General features: G+C 31.8%; 1 protein-coding gene and 1 long non-coding RNA gene across 2 annotated transcripts in view; both read left to right on the top strand.

The window, feature by feature from the left end:
• The window catches only part of LOC134707048 (uncharacterized), a 28,917-nt gene extending 4,571 nt beyond the window's left edge, over window positions 1–24,346 (top strand). The window contains exons 3-9 of the mRNA XM_063566531.1: window positions 958–1,250; window positions 2,331–3,409; window positions 6,979–7,093; window positions 8,335–8,419; window positions 18,162–18,296; window positions 18,512–18,692; window positions 21,474–24,346. Of these exons, the coding sequence (XP_063422601.1) occupies window positions 958–1,250; window positions 2,331–3,409; window positions 6,979–7,093; window positions 8,335–8,419; window positions 18,162–18,296; window positions 18,512–18,692; window positions 21,474–21,658 (2,073 nt within the window). The 3' untranslated portion in view covers window positions 21,659–24,346. The remainder of the gene's footprint in view (window positions 1–957; window positions 1,251–2,330; window positions 3,410–6,978; window positions 7,094–8,334; window positions 8,420–18,161; window positions 18,297–18,511; window positions 18,693–21,473) is intronic.
• Window positions 8,957–13,218, top strand: LOC134707047 (uncharacterized). Its single transcript, XR_010105680.1, has 3 exons — window positions 8,957–9,940; window positions 10,571–11,272; window positions 12,914–13,218. It is a non-coding gene; the product is annotated as an uncharacterized LOC134707047 (long non-coding RNA).
• Window positions 24,347–24,565: the final 219 nt, after the last annotated feature.

Raw genomic sequence — 24,565 nt, forward strand, 5'->3', positions numbered from 1 at the left:
TTGATTGTTTTCCTCATTTTTGTTGAGCCTGTGATTTACAGCAATAGTAGGCGAGACACTGGGTTCCGCGGAACCCTTATAATTTTTTTTTTGTTAGTTCTCTATTAATTTTAATGACTCATGGATAATTTTAGCGCTTATCTGTATATTGTGACATTCATAAAGGGGGGATCGCATCGGGAGGGGTCCTGATCCCATTATCCGGGTCTTAAGAACATGAAATCCCGAGGTTCCGAATTTGATATAAATTAAATATCTCGACATCCTGAAATTCCAAAAAAGAAATCTCGGATCCCGAAATGGTCAATCCTGAAATTTCGATCTTAAAAACACCCGTTCCCGACGTCCTGAAAAGGTCCTGCTTCATTTATTTCTTTAAATAAAGTGTATTTTCTTTTAAATTCAATTCTCAGTTTTAATCGATCCACGGCGGTCATTGATATATTATACAGACACTCTCTATTTAATAAACTCTGTGACCGCCGTGGATAGTAAACTTGAAAATGGTATCAGACAGAAAATACACTTTATTCCTAGTATATGTATTTGTTTCAAAGTATACAATAAACGCAAGCCGGAGGTCTAATCTGAAGTAAATTTCGTCCAATGATGGATATCAGACAGAAAATACACTTTCAATATTGGTAGTATATACATGTATGTTAGAGTACAGAAAACGCAAACCGGAACTCTAATTTGACTTAAAATTTCGTCCAATGACGGAAACATATCCGGACGCCTTTTTTCTCTTTTTATCCCAAAATAACTCAATCTGGATAATCATATGAATGGATGACAAATGCGATTATGCACTGTACAGATAGGATACAGAGGCATGAAGATTAATTTATTGTGGAAAGAATAGAAGCGACACCCAAAATGAGGTCTTCTCGTTTAATAGTATAGATAGTACGTAGAAAAAGTGATGGATATTGTTAATATTGTCCTATTTTACAGGTAACAGATAACAACAGTGAAGATCCAACTGCTGGCAGGGATGGACCACAACCTGTTGATTTTAGTCTTTTCTGGAGTGATGTTAATGCTAATACCATCAAAAACAACAGACAACATCTTGACTCAGGATTTTTTGAACCGACAAATTTCAATGACAGATATTGTATGAACACCAGTGGAGATAAATTTTCTACATTAGATGATATTGTTTCACAAATTGTTGATGATGAGAATTCGTTATACTCATTTAACCATAGCTTGGACAATGCACAACATACATATGGAATTGAAAGGTAACCTATCTGTATAAAACAAGAATTTTTCTAGAACAATTGTCTCTCATATGACTCATTGTCTGAAACTCAGTAGATTTGATATTCTGTACAAGTCGAAATATTTCTGTTGTCCTGATGTTCAAACACAGTACCATCTGCTGTTGTTTTTTTATTTGGTCGGGTTGTTGTCTCTTTGACACATTTCCCATTTCCATTCTCAATTTTACAGTAGTTTACATTTATTCACACAGTTTGTGTTGATTTCTAAAGCGTCAAAATTTGGCTTTGCTTTAACAATCTATTAATCCTCTAATAGTACATGATGAGCATATTTTTATAGCTGGATGTTAAAGCATGGAATGTTCAAACAAATCAACTAAATTGTATTTTTATTTTTCCAAAGCCAGACATTCACACGTTTAAATTATAGTTTGTAGCATGTAGAGATGTTTTACCAAACTCTTTATTTGAAATTAACAGAAAAAGAAGCAGCGAAAATTAATAATTTGCAATAATTTTTTTCTCATAAATTACAGGATTTTCAGTTATTTCTATTTAAAGGCAAGACATCCCTGAAATGCAAAAATTCAAAAGATATGTAGAACACCAATGAAATTATGCTTATTATGTTTGGAATAACATTTTTTGTTTGTTCAAAAATCATAAAGGAGAAGGGTTAAGAGCCATTATTTGGCCCCAAAAATGAAGAAAATAGTAAAGTTATTTGCACAGTTGGAATCACAAGATATTTGATGGTAGAGCTGTTGCTTTACATTGCACTAAAATCTTAATATTATTAATGACAAGGTCTCAAAATGAGGCTATTGACATATTTTACTGTTGTTCACTAAATTCATGAAAAAGGATGCTTGAAGCCTTAGTGCCTATATGCATCAGACAAAATGATAAAAAAGAACACCTGGTTCTGATATATTACAGGCTTATATTTTATAGACATTATAGATATTTATTACACTTAAAAAAAAATATGTGCAAGCGTGGCCCTAATATGATCAGTTTTCTAGTTTGTGATAGTAGCATTTGGATTGTTCATATTCATTTTAGTCATACATAATTTATTATTTTATTTGGTTTCAGCTCGCCAACCACACCAAGCAGTGCATGGTCTTCAGGAACTGATGATTTTGGTCCTAAAAGTTCATCAACAAGTTTCAGTTTTTCTGAAGTTTGGGACAGAAGTACAGCTAATGATTTACTCAATCTTTCCAACAATCCTAACAATAATATCTTTCCTGTTGAAGATAAATCTTTCATATCAGAAAGTTCCGGTGTTCTGGAAGGGAGCCAGTCTGCACAATCCAAAGCCTTAGAGAGTTTGATTCAGGATTTACAACGCACAGATCTTTCAGCATTTGACAATTTAAATCAGTTTCCTATTCAAAGTACAAGGGCACAAGCAAGCAGCACACCTATTTATGGTCACACAAATGATACAAGACCAGAAATTCAACAGAAAGCTAGAAGATCCTTGGTTTTTGGACAAACAGAGCAGTCTAATATTGGGCTGCAATCATCTCAACCAGGAATTGATTTAAAGCACATGTCTCAAACATTTCCTATAAAATGTTCTTTATCTCAGGGTGCTGCAGCATTTCAGACTAGATCACAAGATGTGTTCACAAATACACAGGGATACCCAGCCTCCTACACAACAAGCAATACAGCCATACAAGACCATGCTTTGTCTGAAACTAATGGATTTCATTCCCGTTTGCAATCTCAGAAGCATCATCCATATAGCTCACCAGTTGTCTCATCATCACAAAACAAGTCAAGTTTTCGAGAACCTGAAATAGGGACACCACATCATCTAATGGGTAATACACAAGAGCTTCGACAGTTGGCAGAGCTTGCTACTAACCATAACATTTTGTCTCATCCCCCTCCAGAACTTCATCGCCATGACAGACTTGGAAACTTTGATCCCCATAAACTACCACAACCTGACAATTACATCCATGACATGCTTTTATCTCCAATGGTCGATCACTCAGTAGATCATGTCAATCAGAGAGACCTCATTTTGACTGATCAGTATGGCAATATTCCTCCTGCAATCCATCCTGCATTTTTAAAATACCACAATCTTGTCATGCCTCCTGTTCTCATGCCACAAGGAGCCTTTCCAGCAGCAGATCCCCTAGAGTATGTTGCAGGTATGTTTATGAATAGATATATGGACCATAATTTGCTATTGGGCTCCGTTTCCTATAACTATAGAAAAGTGATATAATGTGAATTACTGTAAGAAAAGTTGTACCTACATCTAAAGATGCCATTATTTTTATCAACATACAAGTGTATGCTACTCTTCCCTAGAAAAAAAATTAAAATATACGAATTTCAAAGATTCTACAACCGTATTTTTGTGTCGTTTCTCGCGTTACTTTTTGCTTCCGAAGAGCATAACGCTGACTGATTTATAGATAATCATCACCGGCAAATTCATAACTTTTGCTTTCAAATAACAAAGAACATCAACCAATAAGAATAGTGAGAAGAAAATGCCGAGAACTATAAGTATTTATGTAGCAGATGTAAGAACAGTGGCGTGATTTTTGTGTCCGATTTCGTAACGCAATTTTTAGATGATGCAATCTGCTTTGTTGTAATAGAATTCTTAAAAACAATATGCAAATATGAACTTTCGCGAGATGTTCAAACAGGTAAATCCGAGATGATTTACATTCTTGTTTTGATCTTCGTAATAATTAAGTAAGAAAATTACGTTTTCGTTATGCGTTACATTTCACATGAAACAGAAGTCCAGTTATTTATTAAAATTGTTTTTGTCCTTAAGTTCTAATCATTTCCGGTCATACGTGAAACATGTGACTAACATGTGATAACGCCATTACGGCCGGAAGTACGAAATACTAGGTCTAAACATTGTTTTTGTTTCCAACGGAATGTTAGCAAACATAATCTGTAGACTTATTTCGTCTTGTTTAAAAGAGGAAAATACAATTGTCAAAGAGATTGCGCCAGTGGTCTGTTATTTTTCCTATGTGCATAATGTTACATACGATCCTGTGTGAAAATAAATGCCCAATGACTTGACAAAATCGATTTCATATTTGACAGCCGTTAGAACACACTTCGTTTCCCGATAATGATGTGAAGAGTCCTTGGAAAAATCAATCGAAATTACGTCTCTTATCATTGTACCAATGCTCCTTGGATTGATTTAACTTCAGCAGTAAATATTACTGGATATTTTAGGTGAATAAATATAATTTAATAAAAAATACATGTTAATATACCATTACACTTGGAATGTACAAAGTTGGAATCTTTGTCACAGTTTTTAATTAATATTTTTTATTCATGTTCTGCAAACACTTATCAGAAACGCAATAAACTTGTCAAAGGAGGAGTAAACTTTTACCATGCATGACTTGAAAGGAAGAACTTTATTGATTTTAGCCCACTAAAGTAGGTTAAAATGTGGAAACCATGTAGATGGTGTACAGGTCACAAGTGTCACATTGTGCCTATTTTAAAGATTTTAATTCCAAGTTAAAAGTTTTTTTCTTTACTGGATTTAAAGAATGTTACATTGCCAATGATTTGGAATAAATTCCAAATATAAATACATTTTTTTGGCTTAAACATCAAGATACAATGATTATGGTATCCTGTATCAATGAAGAAAATATGGAAAATTCTGAATAAATTGTACTAATTGATTTCAAAACAAGCACATACTTAGGAGTTTTATAATACTGTTACATTTAAGATCATTTAGATGGATTTTAAGAAAAAGTATACTGTTCAGATTATTTTAAGCAGATTTTGCAATAAAATAAAACTAAAAAAATGCTTTCGGTTTCTTATGGTTTCCTGTCAGGTTTAAAAAAAACTTTAATATAACATTGAAAATAGATTTTAAATATTAACATGAAGCAAGTAACACTAGTAATGGTGTTTATTTATGCCTTTTGAATTATATTGTGCAAAATAAAGAAAATAAAGATTGGTTTCCTGTTTGGTTTCATGTCACGTAAACGGTGAGGGCTATTCCAGAAAAAAATGTATGGAGGGGTTGGAAGGCAGTTTTTCTCAGCAACCGCCACCTGGACAATTGTAATTGAGAATTATAGTGCATTATAGTGTGAAAAGTTGCTCTGATACCCCTCACCCATGTATTATTATAGCGAACCTTATTGAACCTTTCCATAGATTCACCTGATAGTTACCTGTCCATTTAAACTTTTGGCAGTTCAATTGTCCCATCTAACAAATACAACAGGTTTTGTTTGCTGTATAGTTTATTCACTCAGACCTTTAAATTTCTTCTAAGAGAAATCTATCACTCATTGATTAATCTACCAGAGTAAAAAATTATCTGCTAAACTGATAGAAATACCATGTTTCACTTAAAAAAAATGCCTGTGATTTCATGTTTATTAAACATTTATAATATTTTTTTTCAATCTGTTCAAAATAGATAATAATTTAATCATAAAAAGTTTCTTTAAAAAAAAGTATTGTTCGTATGAAAATTTGCATATTTTAGTTTTTGATTAGTTAAAGAATACTTTTAAGAAGGCCTTAATATATAAAAATCACCATTTTTAGGTGTTTTTTTTATCATTTTGTTTTGGAAAAAGTAATAATTTTGATTTTTTTCAGAAATCAACTTTTAATAATGTTTCAATCAGTGTTTATGCATTCAACAGTTTGAAAATATAATACATTCAAAGGCATATACAGTTTTAATATTAATAGTCAACATGTTATTTCCATCAGTTAAGCAGATAAATTTTTTGCTCAGGTAGATTAATCAATGAGTGATAGATTTCTCTTACAAGAAACAGCAAACAAAACCTGTTGTATTTGTTAGATGGGACAATTGAACTGCCAAAAGTTTAAATGGACAGGTAACTATCGGGTGAATCTATGGAAAGGCTCAATAGGCTTCGCAATAATACAATGTGCCTTCCAACCCCCCCATACATTTTTTTCTGGAATAGCCCTAAATAAAAATGTATTTTTTTTTTCTGAAAAACTCAATTGTTCCATTCATACTTGAAAAGGAAACCAAAGGCCGAATACCTAATTATGGTCCATATAGTATAGGGGATATAGGGTATATTTCAATAGGAAAGCAAACCAACAACCAGATCTAAAAAGAAGTCTGTGAGTTAAATATAAATTCTAACATGAAGAATATGTATTTCAAAAACCACACTTCTAGTTTTCATTTAAAATTGTAAAAGGAGTAGGATACAGTTATGACATAATGGGATATTTTTACGGAGTTGAACATTTTGTAAAGATTCTTAAATTTATAGTATATCTTAGGGTATTCATTAAACTTTCAACTTCTGTTAAATTTGAATAATTCTGAAATGTAAAATAGTGCAAATTTTATTTTTCATTTTACCAGAAAGTTTATAAAAATGACCCTTTTTATACTCGAAGTAGTGTTGCTCTCTTAAATGCCAGTCATGAACCTTCAAGAATTCTTCAAGAAATTAGTATGACAAAGTATTGAAATTTTGCAGTTAAGTATACAATGATATAGGGGATTCAAAATCTGCCCCTCAATTATGATAAAATTGCATCAAAGTATTAGTAATGGGGGAAATAATTGGGTCCAAGTTCCAAATGCTTTTATATGAGTTAAGAATTTTCAAGGATTTTCAGGGCCATAATCCTGCTTCTCTTAATTTTACCGTTTGTTTTACTCCAATTAACATGTTGAAATATTACATTGCAGTGGACCAATTTGGAAGGCTGATACCAGCTTATTATAGGCCAGAGATGTATTTAGATTTACAGAATTACATGTATGGTTTTCATCCTTTGCATCCAGGTTTAAGAAATCCATTGAAGTAAGTGATTTTTGACAATAAAGAACGCAGGTGCGGATCCAGAGGGGGGGTTCTCGGGGTTGGAACCCCCTTTTAAAATGGCTGGATCCGCCCCTGGAACATCTACCTGTTACATGGCTAATAGTATAAAGACATGATTTTATTGATATGTCTCTAAGTAGCCAGAGCATATATATAGTATTATCCATAACAAACGAAAATAATGCTTTCTAAACTGTATGCATTTGCTGTGCTTTTCTTGATTTACCGTCTGACATCTGGAATTGTCAAAGACAAATATTTGAAATCCAAGGATGTAGATGTAATAAAACATTAGAAAGGCTATATGACCAAAAGAGACCTAATAAAAGCCAATATAAAAAGAAATGTAGACATGGTATGATTATCATTGGGACAACACTCCACCATAGACCAAATGACATAGTAATGAACAGCTGTACAGCCATCAACAATGAGCAAAATCCATACCATATATAAAGCTATATAAAAAGGCTCAACAATGATAAATTTGAAACAATTTAAAGGAGAAAACTAATGCCTGAACAAACCAATAAACAAATACAAATATGATATAAAGCAACTAACTACAACCACTATTTTATGGGCTCCTGACAAGGTAAGGCACATACAGATTTGGCAAGGAATGAATATATAAAAAAGAAGATGTGGTATGATTGCCAATGAGACAACTCATCAAAAGAGATCAAATGACACACAAATTAACAACTATAGGTCAATGATGGCCTTTAACAATGATTAAAGCCCATACCGCATAGTCAGCTATAAAAGGACATGAAATGACGATGTAAAACAATTCAAAAAAGAAAAATAACGGCCTAATTTATGTACAAAAATGAACGAAAAACAAATATGTAACACATTAACAAACCACATCAACTGAATTACCGGCTCCTGACTTTGGATAGGCACATACATGCAGATTGTGGCGAGGTTAAACATGCCATTCTTGGTTTGCTCTCAAATTGTGATTTTTTTTTCTGCAGAGAAGCAGAACACAAATATTCTATGATTTTTAAAGATAAAACTATGAATGTGATGATTTCTGAGTCTTATTTCCACTATAACAATGTATAAATTAATTGTTAAGATTTTATGATGTAAAAAAATTTTTTCTCACCGGCTTTAAGTGTATATATACTTATATGTGCATGCAATCTTTACCATTCAGTGCTCACAAGCACTTTAATTTTTGTGGTGTAAGTTGTTCTTTTTTATTTCAGGAGAACTGGTCCATCAAATGAGTTACATGTTAAGTTGGAGGAATGCTATGAACAGTTCAGGAATGTTGAGAGAGAAAGGAAAAAGGTAACATTACCAGTAATGCCAATATATATAAGAAGATGTGGTATGAGTGCCAATGAGTCTAAATGCTAACATTTTCAATTTCTGTTTATCAATAACACAAACCATATATCTATAAAAGTGAAAATTATTATGCGTTAAATAAATGTCTGTTCCTGCTAGCTAAGAATGAAATGTGATACCTCTATTAAAAGGAAAAAGCTAAAAAATGTGAAGTTTATAAGTTGAGGTTCACTTTTGGCAACATATTGCCTTAAATTTCGACATATTCATTAATTATGACAAGGGCCCCAATTTGGGTTCAATTTTTAAAGACTTAATGCTAAGTCAAATAAATCTCAACATAATAGTATATACGGCCCAAAATCAACAAATGATTGAGAAATTGACAAAAATAGAATGATTTTGTGCATTTTTCTCACTTGTTAGCTTTTGAAATTTAATGTATTTTATGAATTTATTTCAATCTTTCATCAATTTTTTCATCTGTTACAACCTTTCAGATTTTCCCTCAACCCTGTGTTGTTTTTAAAGGCAGTGCTTTAAGGCCTGACTTTTAAGTCATGAGGTTCATCTTTTCATACGCAATCCATGCTGGGGGTCTTTTGGCCAGAAATAGATCCGGAAATGTTCGAATTTCTCCTCTTCTTTTTATGGTATGATATGGTTTTTAAAGGCAGTGCTTTAAGGCCTGACTTTTAAGTCATGAGGTTCATCTTTTCATACGCAATCCATGCTGGGGGTCTTTTGGCCAGAAATAGATCCAGAAATGTTCGAATTTCTCCTCTTCTTTTTATGGTATGATATGGTTTTTGTTTCTTTCATTTACATTGGGGACTAAAGAAACGATCAGTGTGTATTGTTCGTTTTATAGAACTTGTTATAAGTGTGTATTTTGCATTATAAGCAGTCAACCTGACTACAAACTATCAATAGTTGTATATTCCGTGTGGAAAGAGGTCGGGGTAATTTCAAGTGTTATCTGACATCTAAAGATTCTTTAATTAGTTCAGACGTTGATATAACAATGAAAAGTCGACTGAACATGATTAATATTGCATCTTCTATAATTCAAAGCGGAATTCGGTTTATGAACGAGAAACCGTAAAGCGTTTTCAATTTCGGTATTAGTTATGTATGTTATCTACGTATTATCATGGTTCCCGGTACTACGTTCCGGGTATTAGCTATTTGATATATTTGATGTGTAACATTACAATCGGGTACCAGCCAATCTACGTGTGTATGTGTACATGATTTACCGCCAAAATGACCGACTTAAAAAATAGTCCATAAACGTTCCGTATAATGATATGCAATTCATAATTAATCGTAACTTTTTTTATCTTTGTATAATAAATATAACAAAATGGATTCCACAAAATTGAAAATAGCATTATTTTACGAGGATTTCTCATATTTTTTTCACTTCCGGCGCAGTAATACGTATGTTTTGAAGAAGGTCGAAGAATTTGACAAAGTGAATTGAGAAGGAAACGGATAGATATACGTTCTTGCTATCAGGTAAAACAATTTAAATGTACAGAACAAACACATTTACTTCACACACAAACGACGGCGGTGACCTACAAGGTACGGGTCATACTGGGTCAAGTCTAAATATGTAAACACATATCCACGTGCTATTAGGTAGAACGCATCGTAATGCAATATCTACATTTTTTCCTCCTTTATACATCGTTTAACCAGATATATTTCTCCTTTTTACATCGTTTAACCAGATTTATTTCTCTTTCAAATACACTTAAACACGGGTTGTATGTACGTATCTTTTCTAGTATTTTCTTGTTGTTATTAAAGTTAATTTGTTGATGTTTAAAAATTTTTGAACGACTGAACACAGGAGTGAATGAATGCAACAATTATATATACTGATGACTTGGGCTGTACAATGATAGTGTACGTATATCATACTGATAATCATTCTTGCAGTAATTATGTTAATTTAGGATGTAATGTCTAATGACAGGAATTCATGAGCTATGCCTCAGGCTTTCTGAAAAAATATCAATGACAATGTAAACAGGAACAAAACATTGACACGAATGATGCTCTCTTCTATGTTATATAGTTATTTAGGTATATGTGTTGCACAAGTTTCAATTAAACTTAAGTTATAAAACTTTTTTTCAGGGCACAAACCCACTTTAAAGAGACTTGTCTACTGCCATACCCATCCTATTTTCATGCACCATTTGCAAGCAAGAGACTGAATGGTTTGCAAAATTAAAAATCAGGACGGTGTCCAATTAAAACAAAAGAACTAAACTGGATGAATATTGTAGGAGAAATCTAGACATGCTAGAGGAAAGTTTTGATTTGTGAAATTGGTTTTCCTGAAAAGTCATTCATCCTAGCCTGCAGAAAGGACCTATAACTGTCAACTGACGAGCTAATGTTGAGCTTCACATATGGAATTACTCAAATACCATCAATGTCTATGTTTTCAGCACAAATTTCACAATTTATGACACAGCTGTGCTTTTTTTTTATACCGTTAAAGAGTTGTATACCAAATTTTATTTTTTTATCAATAAATATATATTATATTAATTGTGTCATCTAAGAACAAAGTCTTGTATTTTGCCAAAAGATGCATACTAGTGAATGAAAGTGGTGCAGTTCATTTTGCTTTGGTATATAGAATTGAATTACAATTGTTCATGTTATTGAAATGCATATAAAAATAAGGAGATGTGGTACAATGTATATGATATTTAGTGAGTTTATCAAGCAAAAGTGAATAAGAAATAGGTATAAGCAGTTACAGGTACTACTGTACAATCTCAAACAAGGAGAAAAACTCATACCGTAAAGAGAATTTCATATTTACAAGTAAGTTTTGTTTTTGCGTTGAATAATTCTCTTCTATTGTTTTAATTGCAAATATGGGAAGTGGTTAAAATGCTAATGAGACAACTGTTATGGCCACAGAGCCTTAATTGAAAACTTCTTTTTCATTCATACCGGTAGATTTTGCCTGGAGTAAGAAACATATCTGCCAACTTTTCAAAATGCACATGGGGGTTTTACGTGAAACATGGTTCATATAGTCATACAAAACCTTCAAGGGGGCCTTCAAATGGAAGCAGGACAAGTCGCCCCACTGGCTAATCGGCCCACTTTTTAAAAAAACACCACAAACTGATTTATCAAATCACCCCACATGTGAAATTGGTTAAATCATGTTTAATATTACTCCTGCCAACTCGCCCCACATGTGAAATTTGTTAAATCATTTTAAATCAGGGTTCTCACTAAGGATTTTTGAAGGCGAGTCCAGGGACTCGTCATTTTTGGCCACGGTGAGTCATGGTAACTGTGTTCAGTTTATACAAAATATTTCAATATTGATGTATTTGTGGACTCACCAGTTTTGAAAATGGTGAGTCCAGACAGATTTTGTTGAGTCCAGGACTCATGGACTCGCCTTAGCGAGAACCCTGTTTAATATTACTCCTGCCAACTCACCCTACTTATAAAAAAACGGTAATTTTTAGATTAATATATATATATATATATATATAATTAAAAATAAAAACTCGCACCACTTTAATGAAAACTAATCTACACAGAATACAAACAAATCGAAAATTAATTTAATTACTATTATTGATATATACTGAAGAATAAATGTAAGTTTTGAAGCTTAGTTATTTGCATAACAATTGAAAAGAAACCTGTTAATTGTATCATAATGCAATATAAGGAATTGAACTTATATTCAATGAGATAACATCTTTTTCCATATGTGGGGTGAGTTGGCATTACTAAATTCATCCTGGTTAATAATATATTTATCTAGATTTCACCGATTTCCATTAGGTGGGACCAGTTGGCAAGAGTTGTATTAACAGAATTTAACTTATATACAATAGGATAACATCTTTTTACATAAGTGGGCCGAGTTGGCATTACTAAATTCTTCCTGGTTAATAATATATTTATCTAGATATTATCGTTTTCTATTAGGTGGGGCGAGTTGGCAGGAGTAATATTAACGGGATTTAACACAGTTCACAAGTGGGGCGATTTGGTAATCCAGGTTGGGGCAGGTTTTTTTTTAGTGGGGCAAGTTAGTGAAAAAGTGGGGCTATTTGCTAATGGGGCGATTGTCATGGATTCCCTTCAAATATATTCTAATGTGGTTTTTGGCTTCTTCTTGCATTAACAAGCTTATAGCCATTGTTGAATTAATTGTTTTCTTTAAATAGTCGACAAAATTGCTCTTACAAAATTTCCATTTGGGAGCCTCAAGCTCGATGGGGGAAATACTCTGCAAATACTGACAGTTGGCCGGTATGGTCATTAAAAAAGTTGACATGTTACTATGTACATTTACCATTATGTTACTTGATGTTCTTGCTATACACACAGTACAGAGACTAGTCAATCTTTGTGAACTATTTTTTTATGGGAGTCATAGAATATGCGGATACAATCAATAATTAAAAATAGTCTATTTATATTGAAAAGGAAAAGTTCTTATATGTCTAAAGAAGAGGGACGAAAGACACTAAAGGGACAGTCAAACTCATAAATTTAAAGCAAACTGACAAGGCCATGGCTAAAAATGCATTTCATGGCGAGGCACAGAAAATATACTGTAAACAGTAGACTATAGATACATGTATAGGTGAACTAAGGTACAAAAGAACTCTAAATCTTAAATTCTACAAACCACCTCTGTTCTATGGAAGATAATGATATAACTGGACTAGAAATACACACAACCTGTAATTAACTGCCTTTACAGCGCTTTCGCGCTTTGATTGTTTCTTTCATTTACATTGGGGACTAAAGAAACGATCAGTGTGTATTGTTCGTTTTATAGAACTTGTTATAAGTGTGTTTTTTGCATTATAAGCAGTCAACCTGACTACAAACTATCAATAGTTGTATATTCCGTGTGGAAAGAGGTCGGGTCAATTTCAAGTGTTATCTGACATCTAAAGATTCTTTAATTAGTTCAGCCGTTGATATAACAATGAAAAGTCGACTGAACATGATTAATATTGCATCTTCTATAATTCAAAGCGGAATTCGGTTTATGAACGAGAAACCGTAAAGCGTTTTCAATTTCGGTATTAGTTATGTATGTTATCTACGTATTATCCTGGTTCCCGGTACTACGTTCCGAGTATTAGCTATTTGATATATTTGATGTGTAACATTACAATCGGGTACCAGCCAATCTACGTGTGTATGTGTACATGATTTACCGCCAAAATGACCGACTTAAAAAATAGTCCATAAACTTTCCGTATAATGATATGCAAATTCATAATTAATCGTAACTTTTTTTATCTTTGTATAATTAATATAACAAAATGGATTCCACAAAATTGAAAATAGCATTATTTTACGAGGATTTCTCATATTTTTTTCACTTCCGGCGCAGTAATACGTATGTTTTGAAGAAGCTCGAAGAATTTGACAAAGTGAATTGAGAAGGAAACGGATAGATGCACGTTCTTGCTATCAGGTAAAACAATTTAAATGTACAGAACAAACACATTTACTTCACACAAATAGTACAGGCTTAAGCTTTTTATTGTCTAGCTTATACACGACTGTAGTCAAGTATTTAAACGACGGCGGTGACCTACAAGGTACGGGTCATACTGGGTCAAGTCTAAATATGTAAACACATATCCACGTGCTATTAGGTAGAACGCATCATAATGCAATATCTACATTTTTTCATCCTTTATACATCGTTTAACCAGATATATTTCTCCTTTTTACATCGTTTAACCAGCTTTATTTCTCTTTCAAATACACTTAAACACGGGTTGTATGTACGTATCTTTTCTAGTGTTTTCTTGTTGTTATTAAAGTTCATTTGTTGATGTTTAGAAATTTTTGAACGACTGAACACAGGAGTGAATGAATGCAACAATTATATATACTGAAGACTTGGGCTGTACAATGATAGTGTACGTATATCATACTGATAATCATTCTAGCAGTAATTATGTTAATTTAGGATGTAATGTCTAATGACAGGAATTCATGAGCTATGCCTCAGGCTTTCTGAAAAAATATCAATGACAATGTAAACAGGAACAAAACATTGACACGAATGATGCTCTCTTCTATGTTATATAGTTATTTAGGTATACGTGTTGCACAAGTTTCAATTAAACTTAAGTTATAAAACTTTTTTTCAGGGCACAAACCCACTTTAAAGAGACTTGTCTACTGCCATACCCATCCTATTTTCATGCACCATTTGCAAGCAAGAGACTGAATGGTTTGCAAAATTAAAAATCAGGACGGTGTCCAATTAAAACAAAAGAACTAAACTGGATGAATATTGTAGGAGAAATCTAGACATGCTAGAGGAAAGTTTTGATTTGTGAAATTGGTTTTCCTGAAAAGTCATTCATCCTAGCCTGCAGAAAGGAACTATAACTGTCCACCACCAACTGACGAGCTAATGTTGAGCTTCACATATGGAATTACTCAAATACCATCAATGTCTATGTTTTCAGCACAAATTTCACAATTTATGACACAGCTGTGCTTTTTTTTATACCGTTAAAGAGTTGTATACCAAATTTTTTTTTTTTTATCAATAAATATATATTATATTAATTGTGTCATCTAAGAACAAAGTCTTGTATTTTGCCAAAAGATGTATACTAGTGAATGAAAGTGGTGCAGTTCATTTTGCTTTGGTATATAGAATTGAATTACAATTGTTCATGTTATTGGAATGCATATAAAAATAAGGAGATGTGGTACAATGTATATGATATTTAGTGAGTTTATCAAGCAAAAGTGAATAAGAAATAGGTATAAGCAGTTACAGGTACTACTGTACAATCTCAAACAAGGAGAAAAACTCATACCGTAAAGAGAATTTCATATTTACAAGTAAGTTTTGTTTTTGCGTTGAATAATTTTCTTCTATTGTTTTAATTGCAAATATGGGAAGTGGTTAAAATGCTAATGAGACAGCTGTTATGGCCACAGAGCCTTAATTGAAAACTTCTTTTTCATTCATATTTCATTCATACCGGTAGATTTTGCCTGGAGTAAGAAACATATCTGCCAACTTTTCAAAATGCACATGGGGGTTTTACGTGAAAGATGGTTCATATAGTCATACAAAACCTTCAAGGGGGCCTTCAAATGGAAGCAGGACAAGTCGCCCCACTGGCTAATCGGCCCACTTTTTAAAAAAACACCACAAACTGATTTATCAAATCACCCCACATGTGAAATTGGTTAAATCATGTTTAATATTACTCCTGCCAACTCGCCCCACATGTGAAATTGGTTAAATCATTTTAAATCAGGGTTCTCACTAAGGATTTTTGAAGGCGAGTCCAGGGACTCGTCATTTTTGGCCACGGTGAGTCGTGGTAACTGTGTTCAGTTTATACAAAATATTTCAATATTGATGTATTTGTGGACTCACCAGTTTTGAAAATGGTGAGTCCAGACAGATTTTGTTGAGTCCAGGACTCATGGACTCGCCTTAGCGAGAACCCTGTTTAATATTACTCCTGCCAACTCGCCCTTCTTATAAAAAAACGGTAATTTTTAGATTAATATATATATATATATATAATTAAAAATAAAAACTCGCACCACTTTAATGAAAACTAATCTACACAGAATAAAAACAAACCGAAAATTAATTTAATTACTATTATTGATATATACTGAAGAATAAATGTAAGTTTTGAAGCTTAGTTATTTGCGTAACAATTGAAAAGAAACCTGTTAATTGTATCATAATGCAATATAAGGAATTGAACTTATATTCAATGGGATAACATCTTTTTCCATACGTGGGGCGAGTTGGCATTACTAAATTCATCCTGGTTAATAATATATTTATCTAGATTTCACCGATTTCCATTAGGTGGGACCAGTTGGCAAGAGTTATATTAACAGAATTTAACTTATATACAATGGGATAACATCTTTTTACATAAGTGGGGCGAGTTGGCATTACTAAATTCTTCCTGGTTAATAATATATTTATCTAGATATTATCGTTTTCTATTAGGTGGGGCGAGTTGGCAGGAGTAATATTAACGGGATTTAACGCAGTTCACAAGTGAGGCGATTTGGTAATCCAGGTTGGGGCAGGTTTTTTTTAAAGTGGGGCGAGTTAGTGAAAAAGTGGGGCTATTTGCTAATGGGGCGATTGTCATGGATTCCCTTCAAATATATTCTAATGTGGTTTTTGGCTTCTTCTTGCATTAACAAGCTTATAGCCATTGTTGAATTAATTGTTTTCTTTAAATAGCCGACAAAATTGCTCTTACAAAATTTCCATTTGGGAGCCTCGAGCTCCATGGGGGAAATACTCTGCAAATACTGACAGTTGGCAGGTATGGTCATCAAAAAAGTTGACATGTTACTATGTACATTTACCATTATGTTACTTGATGATCTTGCTATACACACAGTACAGAGACTAGTCAATCTTTGTGAACTATTTTTTTATGGGAGTCATAGAATATGCGTATACAATCAATAATTAAAAATAGTCTATTTATATTGAAAAGGAAAAGTTCTTATATGTCTAAAGAAGAGGGACGAAAGACACTAAAGGGACAGTCAAACTCATAAATTTAAAGCAAACTGACAAGGCCATGGCTAAAAATGCATTTCATGGCGAGGCACAGAAAATATACTGTAAACAGTAGACTATAGATACATGTATAGGTGAACTAAGGTACAAAAGAACTCTAAATCTTAAATTCTACAAACCACCTCTGTTCTATGGAAGATAATGATATAACTGGACTAGAAATACACACAACCTGTAATTAACTGCCTTTACAGCGCTTTCGCGCTTTGATTATAAATGGATGTAACACCACTACTAACCATGAATTATAATAAGCCTGCCTCCATACTTAAAATGAATAGACACAATCTTCACATGATTGCTAAACACCAATCAATATCTTACCTCCTATACATTTATGATGAACGATTGAAAACAAATCATAAAACACATATAGGTCCGAGACCACAATTATTTCGTAGTGCATTTCTTTTAGACAGTAAATGCAAATTAAAAAAATCCAACCTGTGCTTTCTCAAAACTTTTTTTACAGTGTGTTGTACTACTTATGGAACAAATTATATCAAAATTATAGAAAACTCCATCTGCTCTAACTCAAAATATGGACAATTTTATGTTAATAAAGGGGTCTTGAAATCTTTTTGACAGCTTCTGAAGTGCTAATTTTTAACCTTTTTCAACTGGACCAAATCACTACTTCACTTTAAAATTCATTACACTTTTGACAGTGTCATTTCATCCCTTGACTTACTATTTGAGGCACCAAAACAAAGAGAAATAAATTTTGAAGGGGTATAAAAAAAATTGGCAAGTAACACACTATCCACACAAGGGAATACATTCGTGAACAATGAAAATCAAGGGACGACAATTGTGGTCTCAGACCTAATATAAAGCTTAAAACTTGTTATTGTAGGCATTTTTTTTTTTATATCTATACAGACCAATGGAATAGGTTCTTAATACTAAGTAAAAGTAAGTATTGAAAACTTCATCACTTTGATAGGCCACTAGTATGAATACTGCATATTTAGATAGTAGGTAAGATAGATGTGTTACACTTAAGATAATGCATTGTATGCACTTGCACACCTACATTTCTTGTGTTATTGATATGAAATTTATATCAAAGCTTATTTAATAACTGTTGTTTATTATTATTTACAGACTGAGGCTGAATTGGCACGTCAAAATCCTGGAAAAAGAGTATCGAGCATGAATAATATAGTTGTTCCAAGGCTACCATCCAATCCCTCCAGAGTTGACAGGCTCATAGTAGACTCATTTAAGGAACATGCAAGGGTACATATATTTGAAATTTATTTTACATTATGGAAGAAATTCATATTTATATATCATTTAATTCCTTCAAAACTGAAAAGAAGCAACTTTTTGGGTTATTTCCCTTGTACTTTGAATAGATGACATATGAGCAACGTAGGGGATCATTGCCGTTCTTTTATTTAACTGTAAAAATTCAGGGATTGATTTTAATATACTAGTTGTTATTTCAACAGATTTTAACACTGATTGATAAAATGGAGAGGTTAAGAAATATAACAGTTCATCCTAACATCCATTCAGCCATGGAAAGATGGCTGGAAGGCATTAGAAAAGTACAAGCTAGACGAAAGGAAGAGATTGTTAATGCCACAAATCGTCATAGGAATGGAGGTCCTAGACATCAAGAGGACAAAGGTACTAGATAAAAGTTTAAAGTGCATAAATATTGTGTAAACTGTTTACCAGGAACATTTTGCACCATTCTATCAAATCAATCTTTCTGTGTGATATCTATCATTCCTTATTTATTTTCAATACACTTTCAATGTCCTAATTGAACCACAAATGAAAAAACCCTGTATGAACTCAATTTTACATTCTGTTTGGAAAAACTCTGCTTTCTGAGGAAATTCTTGTTTCTGAGTGGTAAATTTTTGTTTCAACCGAAGTCAACTGGAGGTGAGACTTATACCCGCACACTGTTTCTTGGAGCAGTTGCATTGACAAATTCTTAAAATTTTTTTTTATTATTTTAAGGGGAACAACTTCAGGTAAGTCCATATATATTTGAAAGCCAGATGTATTAGCTTGAGACATCTGATTTCCATGGAGACTATTTTGCCCTGTCTCCTTATTCACTCTTCAATGATTTTTCATGGTTTACAAGTTAAAGTATGTGTTGAGGTCACTTTTTATGGGAAAACCCTAAGGGTAAGTCATTAAAATCTGGTAGTCAGTTGTTGAAGCATGGGCATATCTTGTTTCCATCAAGATTATTTGGCCTTGCCTCCAGAGCCATGCATTAAACAATTGTACTATCAAAATTGCATACAGGTCAGGTGTGACATATCTCTATTTTCACTTGATTAAACGTCTTATTCCATGAAACTGTAATGCCTTACAAATTTGTTTTATAGTTATAGGATAAATTCCTACCACTTCATTCTAAAAATGTTCACACAATCCATGCCGTTATTAATTAAGAAATAATTCATAGGGCTTGAAAATATATTGTGATTATACCACGGATTGGCCCTTTACGACAAATATTTTACCCTCAACAATAGCCAGAGGTAAAATATCAGCATGAAGGGATAATCTGTGGTAAAATCACGACTTATTCAAGCCCCCATGAATAATTATGATTCTAATACTGTAAATTCAGAAATAAATGCGAGGTTTTTATAATTGCGGAAAATGCGACAGAGTTGTAAACGCAATAATTTAAACTCACATTTTGAAATGTTTTATATAAATTAAAGTCATAAGAAACCTCAAATCAAAAAAAAATAATGCATTTGTTTTTTATAACTCAATGGATAGTTTTCATTATAAAACTTATGTACATATACTTTTTTCTGAAGAAAATTCTTTAATTTATTCATATTTAGAAGAAGTTTACCTTTTTTGAATTGCTTCCTTCCAGCAAGCAATTCCCCCGACATATTTTCCGTATGCAAGATGACCTCAGTGTGACCTATCTCGTAAAAATCCGGTGACCACAATACGCATAGATGTTCTTAAAATAAACTATTATGTTAAGGTCAAGGAACAGTAAATGGGCTATGTCGCAGATTTTGCTAAAAATTTGCATACAACCTTGGCTCGTTGAACTACAACTGAAAATCGAAAAAATAATGCATTTATCTCAATTATCATTTGAAATATTACTGATTGAAATGTTACAAAATGGGTGCACATTTGTATAGAAAGCACATAAAATCGGCGAAAAACCTTCTAAAATTTGTCTTGAAAACGCCAAATCTCGAATTCTACTCCATATATTTTTCTTAAAAAACAATATATTGTTGACACATATATTTCTGTTTTAATGATATAAAATAATCATAGGGTCACCGACTTCGTTTTTTGTCTAATACTCAATTTGTAACCTTGTTTGTAGTGAAAAACTTCAAAAATCAACGTTTTACGGCCTGCAACGCGATAACGTTACGATTATTTCGACGTTTTGTTTGATTTTTCCACATAGAACGCAACTTTAAATGATGTATACCTTAAGAACGAAGTCGGTGACCCTATCTTTATTTTGCATCATTATAACGGAAATTTATGCATCAACCACATATAGTTTTTTAAGAAAAATCTATGGAGTAGAATTACAGATTTGGGATTTTAAGACAAATTTTAAAAGGGTTTTCGCCGATTTTATGTGCTTTCTATACAAATGTTTACACCATTTTGTAAGAATTCAATCAGTAATATTTCAAATGATAATTGAGATAATTATGTTTTCGATTTTCAGTTGAAGTTCATCGAGCCAGAGTTGTATGCCAAATTTTAATGAAATCTGTGACATAGCCCATTTACTGTTCCTTGACCTTAAACACGTGCTCAATTTCCATGCTTTTCTGTTTATTTTTTGTCAATTGTTGACAAACAGGTGACAATCGTTAAACTTCGGCTTCAAAACACGAACTTTAATTACCTGCCATATTTTCACAACAACACTGACCGATTGAAAAAAAAATTGACGATTATACGAAATTTACACGAAAAAAATGATAAATTCGAGCACAGAAGACTAAGTTTATGATGTTTGTATGCATTGGTTCAAGAATTGGAAGAACATTATTTTTCACCGGTCACTCGATTCTTATGACTTTAAGGAGGATTTTTCTTAAAATCATAAAAATAAAAATCGCATTTTAGTCTAATATGACAAAATTGCAATAATAAATGCACACAATAATTTTTGAATTTACAGTAGGACAAATATGAATAACCTATAAAACTAAAATCTCAAAGCTAGTAATTAAACCGCTTGCTTTTTTTATATACACTGTTGTACTGTTGTGAGGGAGAGTATGTGCAGTCATTAATGTTGCGGTTTATAAAGACAGAAAACATAACTGGAATTCACCATGAGAATGGGATCTTCCACAAAAAAAAAAAATGAAATCCTTATGACACATCTATGTTATGTAATTATTTCATCTTGCACTTTAACTATTTCAGATGTTCTTGCTTTAGCAGCAAGTATAAGTGAATTGTCAGAATTAACAAGAAGGGCCAGAACTGCACAATGGTGTTCCCTCCAGGCAGCTGATAAGGACAACCCTTGTCTCACTAAATATGGAATAGATATACAGTCCTTGACAACAGTCACACAAGGAGAATCTCCTGGTAAAGATAAGACATAGAAAGAAATATCAGAGGAAGTCAACATTTGGCATTTATGTGTGAAATATTATGTGATAGTAGATATTAAGTTCAGTCATAATCATGAAAGATACTGATCAGAAAATTAATATTAGGTTGTGATATTAGAACATTAGGTGGCCATTATTATTTTATTTTTGTAATCAAAGTTAAGATTAATATTATTTGATGTTATTTTAGACACTTGTGTAGATTTTTAATAATTTGCATGATGTCATTAATTGCATTATGAATAGTTTGTATTGAAGTTTCTGCCTTAGGTAAATATTGAATCAGAGTGTTATATTACAGGTTTATTTTTTTATTAAAGTTTTCATATATAAACATTGCACATTGGCTATGCTTTCTTTAAAGTTTTCCCTGTCAAAAGGATCAATCTTAATTAAGGTAAAGAGCATTTTATAAGATAATTCAATTTCAGAAATAATGCATATTGATTTAAATACATGCAAAATCGAATTACTTTTTGTTTATTTTGTTCTCTTTCTTGAAACAGTAAACCTTTAAATTGCGCTCAAATAATAATTTTTTTTTTTTTAATATTTACTTAAAAAAATTTCTTTTTAAAACAATTAATTCAGATGCATTTATTCTCTTCTTTGGCTTAAGAAATAAACATCGGAAAAATACCTGATACAATTTTGCTTTTACAAAATGGAGGGAGTCCATCAACTTTATCATATTTCCTCAGGTATTGTTCATCTATTCCTGTTTTATATATTTTGTCTATTAATATAGATGCATGTTTATGTAGAACTAGTTTGAGACTATCAACAATTAATGTGGAAATCAGGATATTATAATAAAATTGTTTTGGCCTTTAGAATTTAAATATTTCATAGCATTTAAAGTGTATGTATATAGTCTCTCATCATTCCCTAACATAGTTAGATGTAAATTTACTAGTTTTATTAAGTTATTGTTATTTAGAAATGATATTTCATATCAGGTGCATATTTATTGAATCAGCTTCTTTTTGTATTCAGCAGCTTAGAAAGGGGATTGCTTTATGTTCATAGCCATTTAACTATTATGGAAAATTTATTATAAAAAAATTTATTGATAGTAATCATTTTGAATTTATGTTAAAAGTCCTTGTTGTCTTTTTGATATATCAGATTTGATTGTCTGATTTAGGAATATTATCTGAACTGCATCATCTTTAAATATTTTGTTGCAAAGTGTGATTCAGTCTGTCATATTTAAAAAAAAATTAGTTAGGAGATTCAGACTTTGCCGAAATGTTTGGGTATATTTATCAAGTGCTGTGGCTGTGATCAGATATTAAACAAACATGATGACCATGAACAGAGATGGGTCATTAGAATTTTTTTAAATAATTTAAGGGGTCGTAAATGGAAACATTTAAAAAATTGCTGTTATGAATCTTAAAGAACTGTTATAGTTGTATATGTTTATTATTTAGATCAAATAGTATTATTTATCATTTTGTACATAATAAGCAGGAAATAGAATTTTTTATGAAGTTATACAGCAGGGCATGTAATAATATAGTTTATTAATATGTAAATATTTTTAATACTGCCATAATTTATCTTTTCATCTTTGGTAATTACACATGGTTTGTTGTTGAAGCATAAAAGATTCAAAAATATTTTGTGGCTACATTATTTCTGTTCATAGAAAATAACAATATATCGTATGTGTTCTAAAACTTTGCATTTGAGTAAATTTCTTTTCAATATATTATTTTTGAAGAGTATAAGTGCCATGTCTCTTTTGTAAGATTAAATTAAACATGTAAATACACAGTTAATGAAGAGAATTCATCAATCTTGTTCATGGTGCATCAAATTTCTAGTCTTTCATTCTAATATTTATCAGTCTTCAATTACATAATGTAACAGTATTATTCTGAGTTGGGCACACATTTTGTGCTTTTGAAAATAAACGCCATATAGGCTTCTTTTCCCCCCTTCTTAACATTAGTTTCTCTTAATATGTTTGAAGAATTGAAAACAAATCAGATATCTTGAAAATGTTGTATATCTGGGATCTGTTATCAATCATAACATAATCACTCAAGCCTTGTAAAGTTGCAATAAATAGGAATTTAACTTTTCCTAATTCATGTTTTGGATTAAATGGATTTTTAAAAGATCCAAATTAATATGATTGTGGATATAAATAAATTGTTTGGCTTTCTTTTCTTTTGAAATTTATTGACAATGTTGTGTTTTTACCATTTTCATTTTTATAATTAGACATCAGTTGGTCAAGATGCCAATTTTACAAGTATTTTAGTTGTTGTACAAATATAGTGATGAATAAATAGTTTGTTTTATTTGTAGATGTTGATTTTATAGTTTATATGAGATTAGCCCATTTATGTTTAAAAGTAACATGTATTTATTGAAGAGGCATGTCTCTGAATCAATCAAAATTATCATGTAGTATACTGCCTGTTAAAAACTAAATGCCATGCAATTGAAATAGAAGAATTTGTTTAATCTTGCCACCACTTAATGAAAATAAAATAGTTTGGAATTTATATGGGTTTCCTTGTTTCATTAACAAAATTTCAATAAATATAATAAATATCCATGTAAAAATAGCTTCTGCTGCAGGAAACCCACTGTGAAACAAAGCTAGTACTGATTCCTAAGAAACCATTTATTTTATCATAATGTCAGTAAACATAAATGCTCAAGTTATAAAAAGAGAAAATAAGTTCTTAAAAGTGAGAGAAGTCTGTGTTTTGGCTTGTATTAAAATGAAGTATTAATGCATTATCCAGGTGTGTTATATATATAATATGAATAATCATGAAAATATTATTCATAGATAGACCAGAAAATAATTATTTTAATATTTGAACAGATCCAGTATATTGCTGGTTCTGAAAATCTTAAAAGCAGAAAACTATA

The sequence above is a fragment of the Mytilus trossulus genome, chromosome 2 (genome assembly GCF_036588685.1).
Source record: "Mytilus trossulus isolate FHL-02 chromosome 2, PNRI_Mtr1.1.1.hap1, whole genome shotgun sequence".
NCBI lineage: Eukaryota > Metazoa > Mollusca > Bivalvia > Mytilida > Mytilidae > Mytilus > Mytilus trossulus.